This window comes from Labrus mixtus, chromosome 17 (assembly GCF_963584025.1).
Source record: "Labrus mixtus chromosome 17, fLabMix1.1, whole genome shotgun sequence".
Classification (NCBI taxonomy): Eukaryota; Metazoa; Chordata; class Actinopteri; order Labriformes; family Labridae; genus Labrus; species Labrus mixtus.
In genome coordinates, this window is record NC_083628.1 from 12121202 (window position 1) to 12139649 (window position 18448).

At 40.2% G+C, this 18448-nt stretch overlaps 4 protein-coding genes across 5 annotated transcripts; 3 read left to right on the forward strand and 1 right to left on the reverse strand.

Moving 5' to 3' along the window:
* Positions 1-2518: 2518 nt before the first annotated feature.
* On the forward strand, positions 2519-4610 carry LOC132992374 (chemerin-like receptor 1). The gene is made up of 2 exons (XM_061061628.1): positions 2519-2864; positions 2974-4610. Exon 2 carries the CDS (start codon positions 2988-2990, stop codon positions 3999-4001), a length of 1014 nt encoding a protein of 337 aa, XP_060917611.1. The 5' UTR covers positions 2519-2864; positions 2974-2987; the 3' UTR covers positions 4002-4610.
* Positions 4611-6338: 1728 nt separating this feature from the next.
* Positions 6339-10313, forward strand: rnf185 (ring finger protein 185). Of its 2 annotated transcripts, none has more exons than XM_061061805.1 (6): positions 6339-6953; positions 8099-8117; positions 8206-8318; positions 8551-8605; positions 8987-9104; positions 9205-10313. In XM_061061805.1, exons 1-6 carry the CDS (start codon positions 6775-6777, stop codon positions 9297-9299), a joined length of 579 nt encoding a protein of 192 aa, XP_060917788.1. In that variant the 5' UTR covers positions 6339-6774; the 3' UTR covers positions 9300-10313. The 2 variants fall into 2 exon arrangements, with proteins under 2 accessions (XP_060917788.1, XP_060917787.1); XM_061061804.1 differs by having other exon boundaries at positions 6340-6953; positions 9202-10313.
* LOC132992490 (transcription factor Adf-1-like) lies at positions 10084-12914 on the reverse strand. The gene is made up of 2 exons (XM_061061802.1): positions 12663-12914; positions 10084-11268 (listed from the first exon to the last, which is right to left on the reverse strand). Exons 1-2 carry the CDS (start codon positions 12790-12792, stop codon positions 10574-10576), a joined length of 825 nt encoding a protein of 274 aa, XP_060917785.1. The 5' UTR covers positions 12793-12914; the 3' UTR covers positions 10084-10573.
* A 2976-nt stretch (positions 12915-15890) lies between these two features.
* On the forward strand, positions 15891-17338 carry LOC132992545 (homeobox protein goosecoid-2). The gene is given in 3 exon segments (XM_061061928.1): positions 15891-16317; positions 16403-16644; positions 16924-17338. Coding segments are annotated over 3 exon segments (747 nt in total). The 3' UTR covers positions 17002-17338.
* Positions 17339-18448: the final 1110 nt, after the last annotated feature.

An 18448-nucleotide genomic window follows, 5' to 3' on the forward strand; every position in this document is an offset into this window, starting at 1 on the left:
CTTCTGAAAACTGTCGCTACTTATTCTTTGTTCAGTTTGATTTGCTGCTTTAGCCTCCATCAGAGCTCTTAACATTTCAAATAATATAATGTAATTTAAAATACTGTTACGGACAGATCGTTAGCTTTTCTTTCTTTCGTTAATATAAAAGCTGGTTGTGAACAGGAGGTGTGGTAGCTATGTTTTAATGTTTTGGGAGTCACTCAAAACAAATATCTGAACTCACTAAAACAGGAACGGGCTGATGGCTCAGGGAAGCTGAAGACGGGGTTCGTCGGACCGCAATGACAGGACGCCTTCAAAGAGCTGGGTCTTTAACTTTTTCTTAAAGGTGCAGAGGGACTCTGCAGATCGAATGGAGTTTGGAAGTTCATTCCACCACCAGAGGAGGCAACAGAGGAGAAGAGTCTAGTCAGCGTCTTAAGACCCTGTTGTGAAGGTTGGATCAGACGATTTTCATTGGCAGAGCGTAGTGGGCGGGAGGGAGTGTAGACCTGGATGAGAGAGTTCAAGTAAGGAGCCGTTTTTGTCGCTGTTTTGTAAGCGAGCAGCAGAGTTTTTAATTTGATGCGAGCAGTAACTGGGAGCTTGACTTATTTTTTTGCAAGTCATGAATCAGTTCCGTATGCAATGCATGGATCGTGTTTAGTGTTGTGAAGTGCATCCAAAACCACACCAGCTGGTGGAGGCCCTAAAATAAGATCAGGCCCTGATTAACTCCAGTGTACACACTTTACGGATGTCCTTCCTGACTCTGCCTATTGGCTGATGAGCAAGGAAGCTAAATCAACCGTCAACATTGTCATGATTGACAATATGAAGTAGTTTGCTGCAATTGTTTTCCTAGGATGGTGAAGGGATGACCTTCCTACTCTGTCTCTACTTGAATAGTACGTAATAACTGAATGTGCATGAGGATTCTTACATGTCACTGTTTATAACAGAGGCTGTTTATCCTCTGCTGGATGGGTCACTTTCAACACATTTGGGGGGGATATTAGGAGTATACCCACTTCTTCAGCCACCACTGCCAGTGGGGATATTTTTGTTATGTAAGCAGGGTCAGCAGCAGAACTTTTAGTTAATATACAAAAGTGTGATTTTTTTTTTTTTTAAAGATAATGAATAAAAGTAAAACAAAGTTCTGGTAGTTTACTTTATAGAATACACTCAGCTTTTCTTTTTTTTTTTTTTAAGATTTAATTTTTGGGGGGGCATTTTGTGCCTTCATTAGAGAGATAGGACAGTGGACAGACTCTGAAATCAGGGAGAAAGAGAGTGACATGACATGCCGGAAAAGGAGCCACAGGTCGGATTTGCTACTGGGCCGCTCGCTTGGAGGACTACAGCCTCCATACATGGGGTGCACGCTCTAACCACTGCGCCACCAGCGCCCCACACTCAGCTTTTTATCTGTTACACAACTGCATCATGTGATTTTTAGGGAACCGTAACTACTTACAACAACATTACCCCTTTATTATGTAATATGGAATGGTTCATAAATAAGCAGAATCTGACTTAGGGGCATCATGTATTTGATATTTCACTTAAGCAGGCATTGGTTTAAATAGTATGCCTTAATCATAGTACTACAAATGACCCTCCATCCACTCCAGAAGCAGACTAGGGTTTTCTGGCACAACTTCATAAACTTCCAAGGTGCATATAGAGGATGAAAAAAATGAACCTGATGAAGGCCACAAGCTGAAATGCATCGGCTTGATAAAGTTGTTCTTTTAACTATAATTGTGGTACAAGTATGCTGGAGCTTTTTTGAGCCCTCTATCTATAACAAACAGCACCACTGTTTGCTGGTTTGTGATGTTGATTTAATGTCACTGCAAACATGCTACATTTAAGTTCCCCTTTATGCATTTGCTGTTGACACTTCTATATAACAAACATGATGAAACAACCATATGCTGAACACTTTTAACATTGCACACTCAGTGTTTCCCCTTAGGTTTACAGCGTTGGGGGGGTGGGGACAAGCCGACACAGCGACACGGCGACACAAACACTTGAAGGAATCTTGGAGTTCATGTGTTACTTTTAATGACAGCTGTCCTTTTCTATCGGAAAGGTATCCTTAAATGACTTCTTTCCCTGATTTCCGACTCTATCCACTATCCTATCCCTACAATAAAGGCACAAAAACCCCAAAAAATATATATATATATATATATTTTTTTTTTTTACTTGACCTTCAGGGGGTCCGGGGGGTCCTGCTGGGGAGGGGTGGGACACCCCCCTAATATAATGGCAACTGGCTTTCTTGGTTAACAAGGTTCTAATTAAGTTTAAACTGAAGATTCTCTCTCAAGTTGGATCTTTAAGGAGTTATTTCTGTGTGTTAAGCCTTTTTTATATTACAGATTGTTGATACCAAAGAGTTATAAAACAAGTACTACAAAAAGAAATCACCCTTGACCTAAAGTTTTGCAAACTTTGCAAATCTGTGAAAAGGCTTTTAGTCACACCCTTGGTTAAGAAATGTGAGTTGGTGGTTTTTGGAAATGCATGCGTCAAAGGGGATCTCCGTTTAGAGGTTGCAACATAGATATAAGCATTTAGATATATACGCTGTTGTAGGACTTGAAACAGCCATTTTAAAAGCATCTGATAAACCTCTCTGAAAGTGTGATGTGACCTCTTTATTGGCTTTCATTTACAAAGGCAAAATATGCTTTCTGGAGCTGGAGGAATATGGACTCTCATTTCTAACATGTCTGGTCGATTCTGATAAAATGTCACTTTCGTCAGCTACTCTGCCCAGGAAAGAGAAGTGAGAAGCTTGCGACCAGCTGGAGGAAGTCAGGACAGAAGGCACAACACGGATTGACTCCACATCAAGATTTAACGTGAGTACATTTCATGAAACAAACTTAAATACATTCACCTGTTTAATTGCTACGTGTCTTCTTTGGGTAGATGTTTATAAAGACAGAGACTCTGTGCTTCGCATTTCAGGTAAAGTCACCAGCATGGATGTGGATTATGTCGAATATGGCGATTACACTCCTGACAATGAAACTGAGAACAGCTCCAGCACATCTGTGAACTTCAGCAGTTCTCAGTCGCAGTCTTTGACTCATGTCCTGGTAGTGATAAATATCATTATATCTGTTATTGGCCTTGGAGGAAATTCGCTAGTGATCTGGATCTGTGGATGGAAAATGAAGAGAACTGTCCTCACCACTTGGTACATCAGTTTGGCCATTTCAGACTTTCTGTTCTGTGCCTTTTTGCCCCTTGAAGTTTTCTACATGATCACCTCACACTGGCCTTTTGGACTGGTGTTGTGTAAGCTCACCTCTTCCGCCCTGTTTCTCAACATGTACAGCAGTGTGTTCCTGTTGGTTCTGATCAGCATGGATCGCTGTTTAATGATCTCCTTTCCCGTGTGGTCACATAACCATCGGACAGTGCGGAGAGCGTTTGGAGTCGTTCTGCTCATGTGGCTCCTTTCTGCCCTCCTGACGCTGCCTTCACTGATCTTTAGGCAGATCACAGTCCACGGTTCAGTCACGCAGTGCTACACAGGTTACATGGGCCACTCCAGACACAGGGCGGTGGTACTAATCCGGTTCATCTGTGGGTTCCTGATCCCCTTCCTGATGATGGTGTTCTGCTGCTCAGTGCTCAGTGTTAAGCTGAGTCGTTTGACCATGAAGTCAACAAAGCCGTACAAAGTCATGGCGGCTCTCATCCTGACGTTTTTCTTCTGTTGGGTGCCCTATCATAGCTTCGTTCTCTTAGAGTTGGACCTGAAGAACCAAAGCCTGGAAGTACTTCAGATTGGCCTGAAGGTGGGGGCCACGCTGGCTTCAGCAAACAGCTTCATTTCCCCGGTTCTCTACGTGTTTATTGGTAACGACTTTAAACAAATTCTAAAACGCTCTTTGACATCAAGGATAGAGGATGCCATGGCTGAGGATTTCCGCACAGAAAGGTCAAGGTCAAAGACAATGGAAGTTATCCAGAATCAAGTGTTATAAAGGACAAGAACCCACTGACTTGAGGCGAGGCTCAACATGTTGCTCAGGATAAGATCAGGTGGAAGCAGATAGGAAGAAGGAATTAAGCAACATGAACCCAGAGTCAAAAATGATCCTAAACATTTTTTCATTGACAGAATCAAATGTTTTTGCATGTTCAACCTCAGGTGCACCCTACTGTAAATACATGTATGATTTATTTATCATGATGATGAAGCCTCATGCATTTTTAACACAATTTAAAAATTGCATTACATAATGTTATTTAGGACTTTGTTGGTGAGTAAGTGATTTTCTCACTGACATCTCAGACATTTTAAATCTTTAGATGTATTATATCTGTAAATTCATTATGTTTTCAAATCAGCTTGCTTGAAATTGTCTTGTGTACTAGTGGTAAACATTTTGAATCATATTCAGCCTTTAAAATATATTATGCTTTTGAAGGGAGTTGTCTTTATTGGAGTGTATAAAAGGAACTTTGCTTGTTGTAACTTCCTCCTGCAAAGTTTGTGAAATGAAAACTTCTCTTAAAAGTTACCCTGCTGAATGGTGTGTGGTTCTTTTTTTATTTCTGTGTTCGCTTTTTTAATAAAACTTTGAATCGCCTATGTGCTCTTACTTTCATGTTTTGTTTTGAAAAATAGAAAAAAAAAAACATACAATATCAATGACCTGATCAAATGTATTTGTAAAGCACATTTAGCAGCATCAGCTGATCAAAGTGCTGAACACGAAACAAAAGAGCAATACAGTATAATATATATAGTGATATAGTATCACACATACTGTATATGCCCACACACACGTGCGCGCGCGCACACACACACACACACACACACACACACACACACACACACACACACACCATGTACTAAAGACAATAACAATTGAATAATAAAAAAAGGTTAATAATATTAAACTTGATAGAAATGAATGTTTTGAGGCGGGGCTTAGAAGATTCCACAGAGGGGGCAGACCCGACTGAGGGAGGAAGGCTATTCAAAAACCCAGGGGCCTTGACAGCAAAAGCTTGGTCACTCCAAAGTTTCTGATTCAAAAGAATATAAACTTTAGAGTGTGGCTCAAAATTACACACAACTTCCCTCAACTCTAAAGAGCCTCTAAGATTCTTTCAAGCACCTTTTCAACCGCAGGAACTTACCCCCTGAACTAGGGGCCTCTTGAGGAACTAGTGAGTTTCAACCGAAGGAACCAGGGTCTAAATTTAGTTCTGGGGTAAATAATACTTTCCTCAGGAGGGACATAAGGGGCAGGGCCTGTAGTGCCCTGAACGTCTCTGATTGGTCAGGCACTCGTATCATTTTAGGGAACCCGCCATGTTTTGTTTTGAGATGGACTCAGCGAAGATGGCTTATGACTGGTGGACCGACAACGAGATGCAGGCCTTGCTGACCATATATGCGGAAGATGACATGCAGCAGGAGTTGGAGACGGCGAGCCGCAACAACAAAGTATTTGGAAAAATGGCTTCAAGGTTGGCAAAGATTAGCAGAAACCACAGCGGCAAGCAAGTCTGGTAGAATTTTAAAAAAACTAAAGCAGAAAAAAATTAAGGACCACAACTACCGCAGTGGCTTCGACTGGAGGAACAGCAAGTGGTTCGACTGGCTTGACACTGTGCTTGGTCACCGGCCTGCATTCTCCAGGACAGTGGGTACAAAAGACTCACCCACTGCGTTTCTAGAGGCGATTTTTGGTATCTGTTAGACGGACAACCAGATGAGCAGTGATAGACCACATCAGATAGTTGTTTTTGTCTTGGGGTTTGGTGCACTCACATTCACTGTGTTTCTAGTTGCAGATGGCAGCTTGTAAAGGAAAGAGATAATGGTGGGAAGCTGTCAACACAGTGAAGATTTTAGCAAAGAAAACATTTTCTGGAGGTGATGAAATCAAAAAGTCAGTGATTATTGGATGGCTTGAATCACCTGGTATACAGAAGTGCTGCTTTCCAAAATGTTCACTGTCTTAACTTGATTGATTGATTGATTGATTGATTGATTGATTGATTGATTGATTGATTGGTTGATTGATTGATTGATTGAATGGTATATTTATTTCGAATATGGTGATAGATATAAAGTAGGCGGTTAAATAATCAATTACAAAAACAATATGAAAATTAAACCTAAACAACAATATCTGCTAACATTTAAAATAAAAAACAAAAAGTAGGCCTTCGAAAGTTGTTGTATGACGTGTTATGTATATCTTATGTTGCCGGAAAGAGAGACTTATAAACGTCACCACATGCGCCTTCATGATTGGAGGAGCTTCGTCCCTGGACAGCCATTAGCCACGCCTCCTTCCTGGATCTACAACCGGGTTAGTACGGCAGCGGATGTGTGATGCAAGCAGTTGTAAGGATATCCCCTCAACTTCTCTCAACAAGTTTGGATATTTTCTTTTAAAACATTCCTGTCTGGATGTACGATTCTAGTATCTGTTGTAATACCGATTTAATCTGTGAGATAGTGAAACTGTCAGTTTCCTCCTGTCTTCCTCGGTAGCTACCGTTAGCTGCTGGTCACTTATCTACATGGGAGCTAGCTGGTTAGCATCCAATCGATTTTAAACGATTTAACTTATTTTTTAAGAGTTATTTCTGAAAAGCGTAGTCTCTCCTCCCCTCGTCCTTGTCACAAACAAACCCCCAACCCCTGGGCCTCCCTATGTACTTATTTTGAAACACTGGGTGCCCGCGGAGTCACCCCACCTGAACCGTCCTGTTGACCGGATCTATCTTTAAATGGCTACCGCAGCTCCCACTCCAGCCTCTGGCTCCACTGCGGCCACTGACAACCCAAATCCCGGATCCAGTAGCTCGTCTGCGGCCGACAGCGGCAACCAGGACAGCACTTTCGAGTGTAATATATGTCTGGACACCGCCAAGGATGCAGTTATCAGTCTGTGTGGACACCTTTTCTGGTAAGAACTATTGTTTATAACTCTTGTTTACACTTGAGCATTATTATTCCTACTCCTTTTCAGGCATATCAATTGAGTATATGTAATTTTCTTTTTCTTTTTCTTTTAATTTTTTTTGTGAAATAATTTTAACATTGTTTTTTGTATTTTTCGTGCTTTTCATTTTGTTTTGTATTTTTGATATGTTTGATTTTACTTGATATGTCTGAAATAAATTGAATCAATCAATCAATCAATCAATCAATAACCCAGTCCAGTCAAGGAATTAAGAGTAAAGCTAATCTTACTAACATGTTTTATCGCATCGTATTAGTCTATTAGCCAGTATCAGAAAACAAACAATAATAACCAGTACTTGTCTGACGTATTGTTATTAATTCTACTCCTAACAGCAAAGTTGAAAAATAATGTTGGTCTGTTTTGTAGGATCAACATTCATGTCTCCAAAGTAGATTTTTTTCCCCCCCTTTTAAACATGTCTGAAATATCAGACAATTCTAGGCATTACCTTCAAAATATACATAAATGCTTCCCAGAATAAGATAAAATAAGATAATCCTTTATTTATCCCACAACGGGGACATTTACAGTGTTACAGCAGCAAAGAGCAAAGATTGCAAACAAAAAGTGAACACAGTACAATTTAAAATCTAAAAAGAAAAATTAAGAATGTACAAAAAAATAGATTAAAAAAAAAAAAAATAGATCAGCTAAAAATCTATTTTATAAAAACTATGTTTGATATTTCTGTTGTAGAAACTGTAGACCTTTTTCTACAAATGTGTAGTCTAAAAATAAAAGTGTGGAGCTGCCAGGGTAACACAGTGTAATTGTAAGCAAACATGGAACTGATTTTTATAATCTCTGTCTGTTCTACTGAAAGTTTCCAACATCTGGAGCCAGAAGGACTTCAGCTTCTGGTTTCTTATCTCTGAAAGAGAAGATAAATCCAAAAGCAGGGAGCCGTTATACTTGTTTTTTTTCACGCTCTGTACTAGCTTAACTCACCTTCAACCTTTCACTTGTTGAGTAATGAATTGTTTTCATTTGTGAACACACAATATTTGGATGTCTCATTTTGATCAGCTTTACTAATCAAACCTCTTCCTTCTCTCTTATCGTCCTTTGCACCTCCTCTCCATAAGTTGGCCTTGCTTGCATCAGGTAAGCTTAACCTACACTATGAATGACTATCACAAAGATAACTGATGGAGACATGTCAGGTCCTAAGTATGTCTCTCTCTGCACATAGTGGTTGGAGACAAGACCCAACAGACAAGTGTGTCCGGTGTGTAAAGCTGGCATCAGCCGGGACAAGGTTATCCCCTTATACGGGCGGGGAAGCACAGGTCAACAAGACCCCAGGTTGGTATTTATTTTTTTATCGCATTGCTACAGGTCAGTTGACGGAAACGTCATGTGGTATTTAATCACAACACTACCTTGGATTCTCCAGAGGTGAATACGGTCCGTTCATATTTTCTAGAGCAACATTAAATACCCCTGTTTGTGATTACATTTGAAATACACACATTTGTAGTCTCATTTCAGATGCAAGCAGAGTTGGCTCTAACAAAATCTGATTTTGTTTTTCTAGAGAAAGAACACCTCCTCGACCACAGGGGCAAAGACCTGAGCCAGAAAACCGTGGTGTAAGTAGAACTATGTACAAATACATTTGCATGGTTAGGACAAAGTATCCGATTGATTTATTCCCCCAGTATTCCTAATATGATAACTTTTCTGTGTATTGAGTCACTATATGTCTGTTATGATGAAACCTGTACAAAGGATGATGTAGTTGCTGTCATGATGTGTGCGCTTTATCCATGAACAAAAAGACAGTTCCCAACATGCTCCATTAGCACCGAGGTGCAGACTAATCTCTGGAGAATGATAACAAATGTCACTGGCTGTTGCGTCACATCTCGCGCTCTCTGAATGTCAAACTGTACCTCAGATGTAGTTAATATTTGTCCAGGCATGAGAATACAAATACATCCTCAAGTCATTCATGAACTGATGTTTCACAGGGATTTCAAGGCTTTGGTTTTGGAGATGGAGGGTTCCAAATGTCGTTTGGAATTGGCGCGTTTCCGTTTGGTATTTTTGCTACAGCTTTCAACATCAATGACGGAAGGCCTCCTCCAGGTATTTATGTTTGATATGTCACCATTAATCCTTGTTTTTTTGTTTTTTTTTATCTGCGATGTTATTAATACATTCTGTTAAACAATTTCACAAACAGCAGCTCCTGGGACACCACAGCACATGGATGAACAGTTTCTTTCTCGACTCTTCCTGTTTGTCGCTCTGGTGATTATGTTCTGGCTGCTGATTGCATAAGAGCAATAAAAAAAAAAAAAAAGACATCATCATGGTCTGCACCAATCGGATTCTGCCTTCCACCATTAATTGTTCTTTGACTATTTTTTTGTCTTTTTGTCAACAAAGATGTGAGAAGTTAATGAAGAGGTTTTTTTTTTTTTTTTTTTTTTTTTTTAAATAAAGCTACCTTTGCTGATCCAATAATAACAACTCTTCAAACCAGATGACCCTGGTTGCCTAATGTTTCATCTACACATCCTTTGTATTCAACTAACCAAAATTCTCATCAGCAAACAGCTGGTCAACTGGTTTGTCACGTCAGAATAAAAGAGCGTAAGAGGTCATCATTCTTTCCACTTCACATCACATTTATTATTCAGAGTTGTTTTTTGTTAGTGTTCAAATTAGACTCTGCAAAATTCAATAAGACACTGTGTGATGTGCTTATTACCTTTATATGCTGTCTATCCCACATATTTTATAAAGACATTTATACCAGCCTATTTCTGGACACTGGTGCCCCGCTTGAGCCCCATTAACCTCTTTATTGACTATGTTCACCTGTCAAGATATTTTCTGTAAAAAGAAATAATTAAACAGCTTTTCATTCAGGCATATTTTTATAAATCACTGAAAAGGACCCTATGGTAAAAACTAATTACTAGCATGTGCATCGTCCAGATCTTTCTGTTCACTGATTAACTTAAGTTGGTTTCTATTGTTTGTTTAATCCTGCTGTGCTTGATTTTATAAATTAAGCATCTCATCTGCTAATTGAGAAGAAATCCCACACAAATCAAAACAATGTCATAAATTGTCTTTTTATTTTACAGAAAATAACATTTTTTTTCTTGCATGTTAACAGTTGTAAGATTAATTTATGAAAGTGTTCCTTTCCAATCCAGAAAGTCTTTAATTTCTGTATTTTACTGTAATTAAAATCTCAAATACTGTATATTATTACATAGTAGAAATGAGCAGTGGTGTGAATTCACTCTATGTGAAGCTATGTAAATACAGATGTTAATCAGATCCTGTGTGTTGTCCTATTTATTTGTAAATCTATAAATATTTCTTTCTTCAAATAAGCCTTAAATGACCCACCAAACCAGTGTGGTGTTCAAACATTTACCGACAGGTCTGTTGAGAAACAGAGTAAATGTAGTCTTTCTTCACTCTCCATTATTTCACATGGAAAAAAAAGGATATAAAAAACAAAGAACATGGCATGAACATTGTGTGAAAGATGTTTCTAGAAATCAGAAACAGATGAAAAAAAGTGTCCGTTTGGACTATTCCTGAGTGTCTGATTCTGCTTGTTTCTCACGCGGTTCAGGATGTGTAACGTTAAACTCTGCTTCGTACATTATTTGCTGGATCTTCATTTTTGTCTCGCATCTTTTCTGTGGAGCGAGACGCTTCAGAGCGGGTACAAAGCTCAGCAGAAACAGTTCATCCTCGTCGCGCGGCCTGTTGGAGAACGACGCACCATTGTCTTTTACCAGCCACTTTGTAGGGGATGATTGAGAAGAATTAAGTGAGTGTGAGTCTGGCATGAGGCCTCGTTTTCGACCTGTTTTGTTTATGAAGGAGGAGCCTGATGACATCTTAGTCATAACAGCCAGCTGGGCAATCTGTGAGTCTTGATGTATCGATGGACTATGTGTCACAAACGCGACCTGCGGCTTGATATCTTGACTCCCAGACTTCCCGTGGGACTGCGACGTCTTGACTGCCTCTGACGATGTGGTTTCTCCTCCCGGGCTGCTAGATTCCATGTCAAGATTGTCGTGGTCATCGTCATTGTTGCCCGTGATATCTGGGTTTCCGCTTCTTGATCCAGCGAAGGGTGCAATAAAATTCATGAGTTGTCTGTATTTCCATCTGCTTTGAAAGACCTCTCCTTGTTTCTTGCTTTTGTTCTCCATTCTGACTTCCTTCAGATACCTGTCTCTCATGTTCTTCCATTTTCTTTTACAGTCCTCAGCTGGGAAAAGAAAAATATCACAGTGTAAGAAGGTAAAATAATAATACAGAACATTTTCTGCTGTCAATTCAGAATACAGAAAGAAGGGGAATTAATAAGGATGAAAGGATTACACAATCTGCAACCTGTAGCTCCACACGAGCTGAGAATAATATTCACAACATGGTATTTATGGTTAAATGAAAAATTCACATTCTTTTCTATTTTGTCTTGACAGGCTAAAACCCAATGATATTTGATTTACTATTAAATAAGACTATGAAAAGCAGCACATCACATTTGAGAAATCGGAACATAGGGAAGTTAAAAGAAATCCTTTGAGGCGCTGGTGGACCAGTGGTTGGTGTGCGCGCCCCATGTGGGAGGGCGAAAGCTGTCCAGGCGGGCGTCCCAGGTTCGAGACTAACCTGCGGTGCATGTCATTCCCTACTCTCTCTCTCTCTCTCTCTGATTTCCTACTCTGTCCACTGTCCTAAAACTACATTAACAGCCCCAAAATATCTTGAATTACATCATTTAAATTAGGTAAATTGGGGTCTGACATTACAGACTTATCTTTATGTAACATTAAACTCTTTCCATTTAAGTTTCTGGAACATCAGTCATATTGGATTTGATTAGTAAATATGTACATAATTATAGGTGGACAGGGAGTGCATAATGCATGAGCAGAATATCGTGGGGACATTAAAACATAGAAAACACTACATAAGTAAATAAACTATATACCAAGCTAAGTTTCAGAAAGTTGAACAATAAATAGGTTGCAAGTAATTTTCTTTATTTTGATGCCTTTATGCTGATGTCCAGAGGTCATTGTGAGGATATTTTCTAAATGTTTCATGGCGCACCATCAGACCGTTCACATGATAAAATGTCAGGCTGGGGGGGCCTCTATCCCGTGCCACACATTTTATCCAACACTGCTAATGCCGCCGCAGATGCTTTCACGAGACTTCGAGAAGCGATCTGTGTACACGGAGCTCGCGGTGTTTCATGAGCGAGACCAAAAGCACGCGGATCGGCGAAGACAGCGAGTCAGTGCCACACTGAGCCACGCTGAGCCACACTGAGCATGTTTCTTCTCCGGCCGTGCGGTGTTGGTCACGCGGCTGGCGGCGCATACACAGAGCCGTTCGGTGCAGCGCGGCCTACGGCTTGCGAGCTGCGCCTGCTACCGCTAGCACGGTACGCGCGGTTGCATCCTCACCGCCATGATATGTTCGCGCGGATTAAAAAAAAAAAATTAAAGTTAAGGAATTGGCAGCAAGAGACACGTAAAACTCGTCCTCAGTGTTTTCTCATTTCTGTGTGTTTAGGACTCTACGCCAACGTCCGTTAGGCAGATAATAGTAAAAGTTGTGTAAAGCAAAAAATAATAAATTAACACTTACATGAAATACCAAGTATCAAACCAATGTTTCTCCACGCATTTGCCCTACTTTCTGTGCAGCGGTAATTCGGCAGAGTGACATTGTACAGCTCCGGGCAGTTAAATACAGCCAATATTAACTTATCGTCCATTTTGCCCCAGTGCTCTTCTGCCCGTGCTGCGCGGACGCGGAAGCGGCAGTCTTCTCCCGCCTTTTCCGCCCTGCTGCTGCTGACCAAACGCGAGTTATCGCGAGTGGCGGGCTGCCTGCCGCGCTGCGTCGCTCTGCCGTTCAACGGTGGCCTTCTAGTCTTTTGTCACAGGGGGGCGCACGACTATTTTATTGCCTTCCATTATAACGCTGCCCTGCTATGGTGTTAAATTATAACCCATCTATTTTTATTACAGACCAGTCAGAGGGGTCATGATGGCTTTTTGGAGCCAGGACCAAAACATAATTCTCTAGGACTATTTATAAACCCACAAGCTCCTCTTCGCATTTTGAGCCTGGAAATAGCATGAGACAAGATAAAATGTTTTGTTCTGTATCTTCTCATTTTACCAGAACTACTACCAGAATACAGAATAAATGTTACATTTAGGTCTACTCAACCTTTTTGAATGAGGCACAAATATTATACACATTGTTTAAGGATAAGATCATTTTTCATATTGAGAAGGGAACTAAGACATATTCCAAAAGTTTTCAAACTTTGATTCATTTTGATGCTCGGGGTCGCTTCTTATTTTTTCTTCACATTCAGGCTTTGTAAGTTGTTTTCAATGGATGAACAAGGAAAATATATTTCTTTTTCACAAAACTCTGGTTGTTTATTTCTAACTTTTCTCAATATTTTTGCTTGGTTTGAACCCTCTCTGGCCTCGTTATACCGGTTTACTCTAAAAAAAATACAGCAGACTGTGAACTTACACTGAAAGTCTTGCCTATCAAAACAGACTTTAAGGCATTCAAAGAGGATTTGAAACACAAAGTAGTTTCTACATAAACATCAGAAAAGTGGATTGAGTTTCATTCCATTGTAGCTATGTGGTGCAACCTGCGGACACATTGTCAGTGATGTGCCCCGGGGTGGTCATCGGGTGTTCCGGTTCTTAACATCAGACACCCTCACCTGGGCAACCATGGGGGGTGATTAGGCCCCGGGTGGTATCCAGGTAGCATACACTGCCATGTGTCACCCCTCTTTAACCTCTTTAACCAGGGCCTTCTCGGCCACTTCCAGGATCTTCTTGATAGCTCTCCTACTTCGCAGCCCAAAGATTCCCAAGAGGCCCAGGACCTGGTAGGAATTACATTTCTTTCCCCCTGGGGGTTTATACTGATCTCCTTCTGCAAAATATGCATAGCACAGTTCCTGAACATACTAACATTAGAAAAATACGTTGATCAACATTCATTGTTCAGAAAGTCTGCAAAGGGGGAGTGCTGCCAGATCCCAGAGCTCATTCTCAGTTTCTAGGGGAAAGAAGAAAAAACATCATGTTTGTAATTACACAGAAATTAGACAAGGAGATTCTGCAACCACATGGTGGTTGTCTTGATTTCCCCCTGGTCTCCAGGGTTTTTGATTGCCCTCAACACTTTACTAAGTTTCCCTGCACAAGCTGGAGAAAACACAGAGAGGAAGGTTGCTCCTCTGTGTGTTCTGGTCAGAGCTGCAATCTCCAAATTCCCAGGGGGCTTTGGGCCCTGGTCCAGCAGCGAACAGAGACACTGAGCTTTTCTTGCATGAATAGTCTGATGTCTTGTGGATTCTTCTGTTGTTCATCAACACTCACTGTGTGGCTGTGTTTGAATTCTAATGTCTTCTGTCTGAACTGTACAGATGTTATTTACTCCCACAGACCTGTTTTTTTTATGAAATCACATCCTATGGCACGGGTCTATAAGGGTACATTAGTCAGTGTTACAGACACAGATATCATATTTCAGCAGCATCTGGCCACAAACTCTGCACCACAGCTGTATAATATCTCCCAGATTCAAAATCTGGCATTACAAAAGTAAGGCAGCAAAGTAACTTCAAAATCAAAAGATCTTTCAACTTTTACTTTGTGTTTAAATTCTATAAACCTATAAAAACCTTTTAAAAAATGGAAAGAAATTCTATATTTATCTCTTGTCAAATTGTGTTGGCCTTTGTTTGGCCTTTGTTTATACATAGTGAGTAATGTGAGCCATGACATGTTTGATAGCGTAACATTTCCAGTTGAAAGTGAAACAGTGAGGGGTCTGTCTCCCCAACAGTCTACACCAAACTCTTTCGGCTTTGGAGGCTTTTTTCCCACTTCCCCTCTGATACCAAATATTTCTCTTACAACAACAAAATGAACCTTTATCATTCTAATCCCCAGTAATGAAATTTGAACTGCTTGAACCAGCGTGGATGTGCTACAATTCCATCCATTGAGAACTACAATGAGAGCAGATAGCGATCTCACATGCTCCACAAACTATACATCAACAATCTGGCTGCTATTAAACCCAGGTGAAAAGGATGGGATGGTGTTTATTGTTATCTGTTTTCAAAAGCCCTTATAAGAGGAGCTTAAGACAGATTGTGGAAATCCATTAATTCTCTGACAGGAGGGGGAAAAAAGGTGTATTGCGTTGTATGAAATCACAGGATTTGTTGAGGAGGGGGTTTGAATTTAACCTGTAATAGCTTTACCTCTGCTGTGAAATACTGCAGCACACAGATAAGAAACACGATGTATGATTGGGAATACAAAACCACATGCAGCGGCCATTTCTCTGTGCCTGTTCTTGCAATTTGTTTGGCGTAATACACAAATCTATCAGTGTCACAAACACATGTCACTCGCAAGATTCATTCATCTGCCTCATTGTTGTGTGTAATCAAAAGTATTGTTTTTTGTCTGTGAATGCTGACTCTGCTTGTGATCATTTGTTTATCAAGAAAAATAGGAAAGTGAAATGAAGCAAATTTAACAGCTAAGCCTCAAATTCAGCATGCACAAGTCTCTGGCCACACCAAAAAAAAAAAAAGTTCATCTTTAAATCCAGGTTTTCTAATACCAGGCAATCCCCTTTTCTCTAAAACCTCAACAATGAGGATCTAAGGAGCTCTCCACTTCTCATTTTATGCACTGAAATCTGATTTCTTTGGGAGAAAAGGAATGAGGCAAGATTAACGGAATCTGCTGTCCTCCCTAACCTCTTCACAAAACTGCCCAGATTAGCTAGGAATTAAGTTTCAACCGTTTTATGTGTCTGGTCCATCGGGGGGGATTATGGTTTTACTTTTTTTTTTGTGCCTCCCAATTTCACTATAAGGGCCTGACCGATGTTGTGGAGAGCAGAGAAGCAGAAGAGGAAGCGACTAAACTTAACTACCAGAACGGGTTCTAGTTGATATCTTGTGATTTTCACTGCTTTTGTTTTCTTGGGATTCCTTTGGAGATGGATGGACTGATCAGAATGGAAAGACAAAAGTTTCCTTTCACTATTGAGAACATACTGAGCAAATATCCAAACAGTCATGGAGACAGGCGGTCATGTGGGACAACTGGATTAAAAGAGAAGGCGCTGTGTGCTGTTGGAGGCCAGACAGAGACTGTTCATCATGCCTGCATGTGCTGCTGCTGCTGCTCCCACTGTGGAGACATTTTCCAGACGGATTTCGTCCATGAAGGTAAGAACATAACCTGTCTGGAGACCTGTTGTTAGCTGACTTATACTTCAGTTATGCTCACTTCAGATCTCCTCCCTCCCTGCAGTCTGTCAGTACGGATGGCCCCCAGCGATGCTCACAGACCCCTGCAGGCTTGGAGATGCTCACAGAGACGAGATGTCAGCGGGACCTGGTCAGGTGCAAAGGAGAACCCGGAGACATCGCACTATTTTCACAGAGGAGCAGCTGGACGCACTGGAGGAGCTGTTCCTGCAGAATCAGTATCCAGATGTGAACACGAGGGAGAGACTAGCACAACAAACTCACCTAAGAGAAGAAAGAGTAGAGGTAAGAATACTGTCACATTCAGCCACTTCATCTCGAGAAGACTTGATCTACAACAATATGTATGCAAGTCTAAATACATCATTTCACATTAAAGCTTCTAGATTAAATCCAATCTTCTCTCTGTATTGTTGAAATTAAATGTCTGAGCTGATTATGATGCACAATGCCATTGTATGTCTGTTCAAATTAGAATACACAAGGTGCCAAGTATCATCATTAGTACTGTATGTCATGACAAAAGTAACAAATAAAAAAACATAATTTTCTTTCTGTTGAAAGGTTTGGTTTAAAAACCGAAGAGCAAAGTGGAGGCGTCAGAAAAGACTATCATTCGGTGTGGGAAACACAGAAAACTAAATTCCATTGAAAAAGAGAAAGAGCTGTACGACTCTGTGTGTGTGTGTGTGTGTGTGTGTGTGTGTGTGTGTGTGTGTGTGTGTGTGTGTGTGTGTGTGTGTGATATATTGTTGCTCTGGATACTGATTATCAAGACCACATCAATATTTTTGGGATTTAGAAAATGCTTTTTAATGCCAGTCCTCATGACTGAAGCCACTTTGAGTGCATTACAAGAACAGACTAATGCAACTCCTGAACATTACATCTTGCACTTGTAAGTGGATTGTAATTGTATGTAGGCCTACTTGTTGTGTAAAAAATAAAAGTGTCCTTGGGAACAAATAAAGCTGTTTTTATAAAGATGGAGGAACTTTCTTTTTTTTTTTTACACAAACCACAAAACATCAAAGTTGATTTTAAAACCTGCCATGCAATGAGGAATTTTATTTATTCTTTAACCTCTGTTTATTTTTATTTTTGTTCATTGCAAAAAGCTTGTGTTTTGGGGAAAATTATAAAAATTATAGTGAAGAATAACTAGGAGGTCTATAATATGTTTCAGATACGCAGATTATTTAAACATATTTAGGATAATGTTAATGCGGGAACTTCCCTGGATCCCACACTCTTGAAGGAGGTAGGAGAATGTCCTATTTCCTGAACGTGTTAACAGTAGAGTTGTGTGCCATTTCTAATGTCTAGAGCTGAAATGCAGTTACTCAGTGAGTGCTTTAGTATTCAAACAGCATCATCTGGCCCAGACTTAATGTATCAAACACTACTTAGACATTCATGGGTGGTTATGCAGGGCTAAAATGACATTCATGGGTTCCAGCACTACAGGCATTGTAAGAAATGATAAGATGGACAGTTTGGCGAAAGAAGCTGTAAAACAAGACAGGACTGATGTCACACTATCCAAGTAAGACGGGGAAAGAATCGCATGTAGTAAAATCGAACAGGAAAAGCAACATTAGGCCTATTAGAACAATCAGACAATGGGAGGACATTTACATATATTCAATTCAGAGCAACATTTATAAAGTAATATATAGGAGGGGCAACAGAAGAGAGGAGGTCATAAGGGGTGAGGGGGGTTGAGAATAGGTCACAGCAATTTGAACAGGGCTCTGCGTAGCAAAAGGAAACATCCTTCTGGTCTCTGTGAGGTTTTTCAATCAAGCAGAAACAGTTGAATGTGTGCTTATTACCTGTAGAAAGTACACCACATGATATTAGAACTCAAAAGAACTTGACTCATAACGATAGATCTGAAAAGTTCCTGAACTGTGGGGAAAAGGGGAGAGGCCGATTTGATTATCTTTTACTTTATACTTTATTTTCAGACCCATTATAGGTCCATATCATCGTAAAATAAATGATGAATAAGAAATACAGGACATCAACAAAGGGATTGAATTGATTGAGGAGAATCTAAGCGTGTGAAGTGTAATTAAATCCAACA

Bases quoted from the DNA above. Each gene is read 5' to 3' on its own strand.
- LOC132992374 (XM_061061628.1), top strand. From the start codon at position 2,988: ATGGATGTGGATTATGTCGAATATGGCGATTACACTCCTGACAATGAA.
- rnf185 (XM_061061804.1), top strand. From the start codon at position 6,775: ATGGCTACCGCAGCTCCCACTCCAGCCTCTGGCTCCACTGCGGCCACT. The intron at 8,319-8,550 runs GTTGGTATTTAT...TTGTTTTTCTAG, and splicing joins ACAGGTCAACAAGACCCCAG to AGAAAGAACACCTCCTCGAC. The intron at 8,606-8,986 runs GTAAGTAGAACT...GATGTTTCACAG, and splicing joins CTGAGCCAGAAAACCGTGGT to GGATTTCAAGGCTTTGGTTT.
- LOC132992490 (XM_061061802.1), bottom strand. From the start codon at position 12,792: ATGGACGATAAGTTAATATTGGCTGTATTTAACTGCCCGGAGCTGTAC. The intron at 11,269-12,662 runs GTAAGTGTTAAT...TTCTTTTCCCAG, and splicing joins TTTGATACTTGGTATTTCAT to CTGAGGACTGTAAAAGAAAA.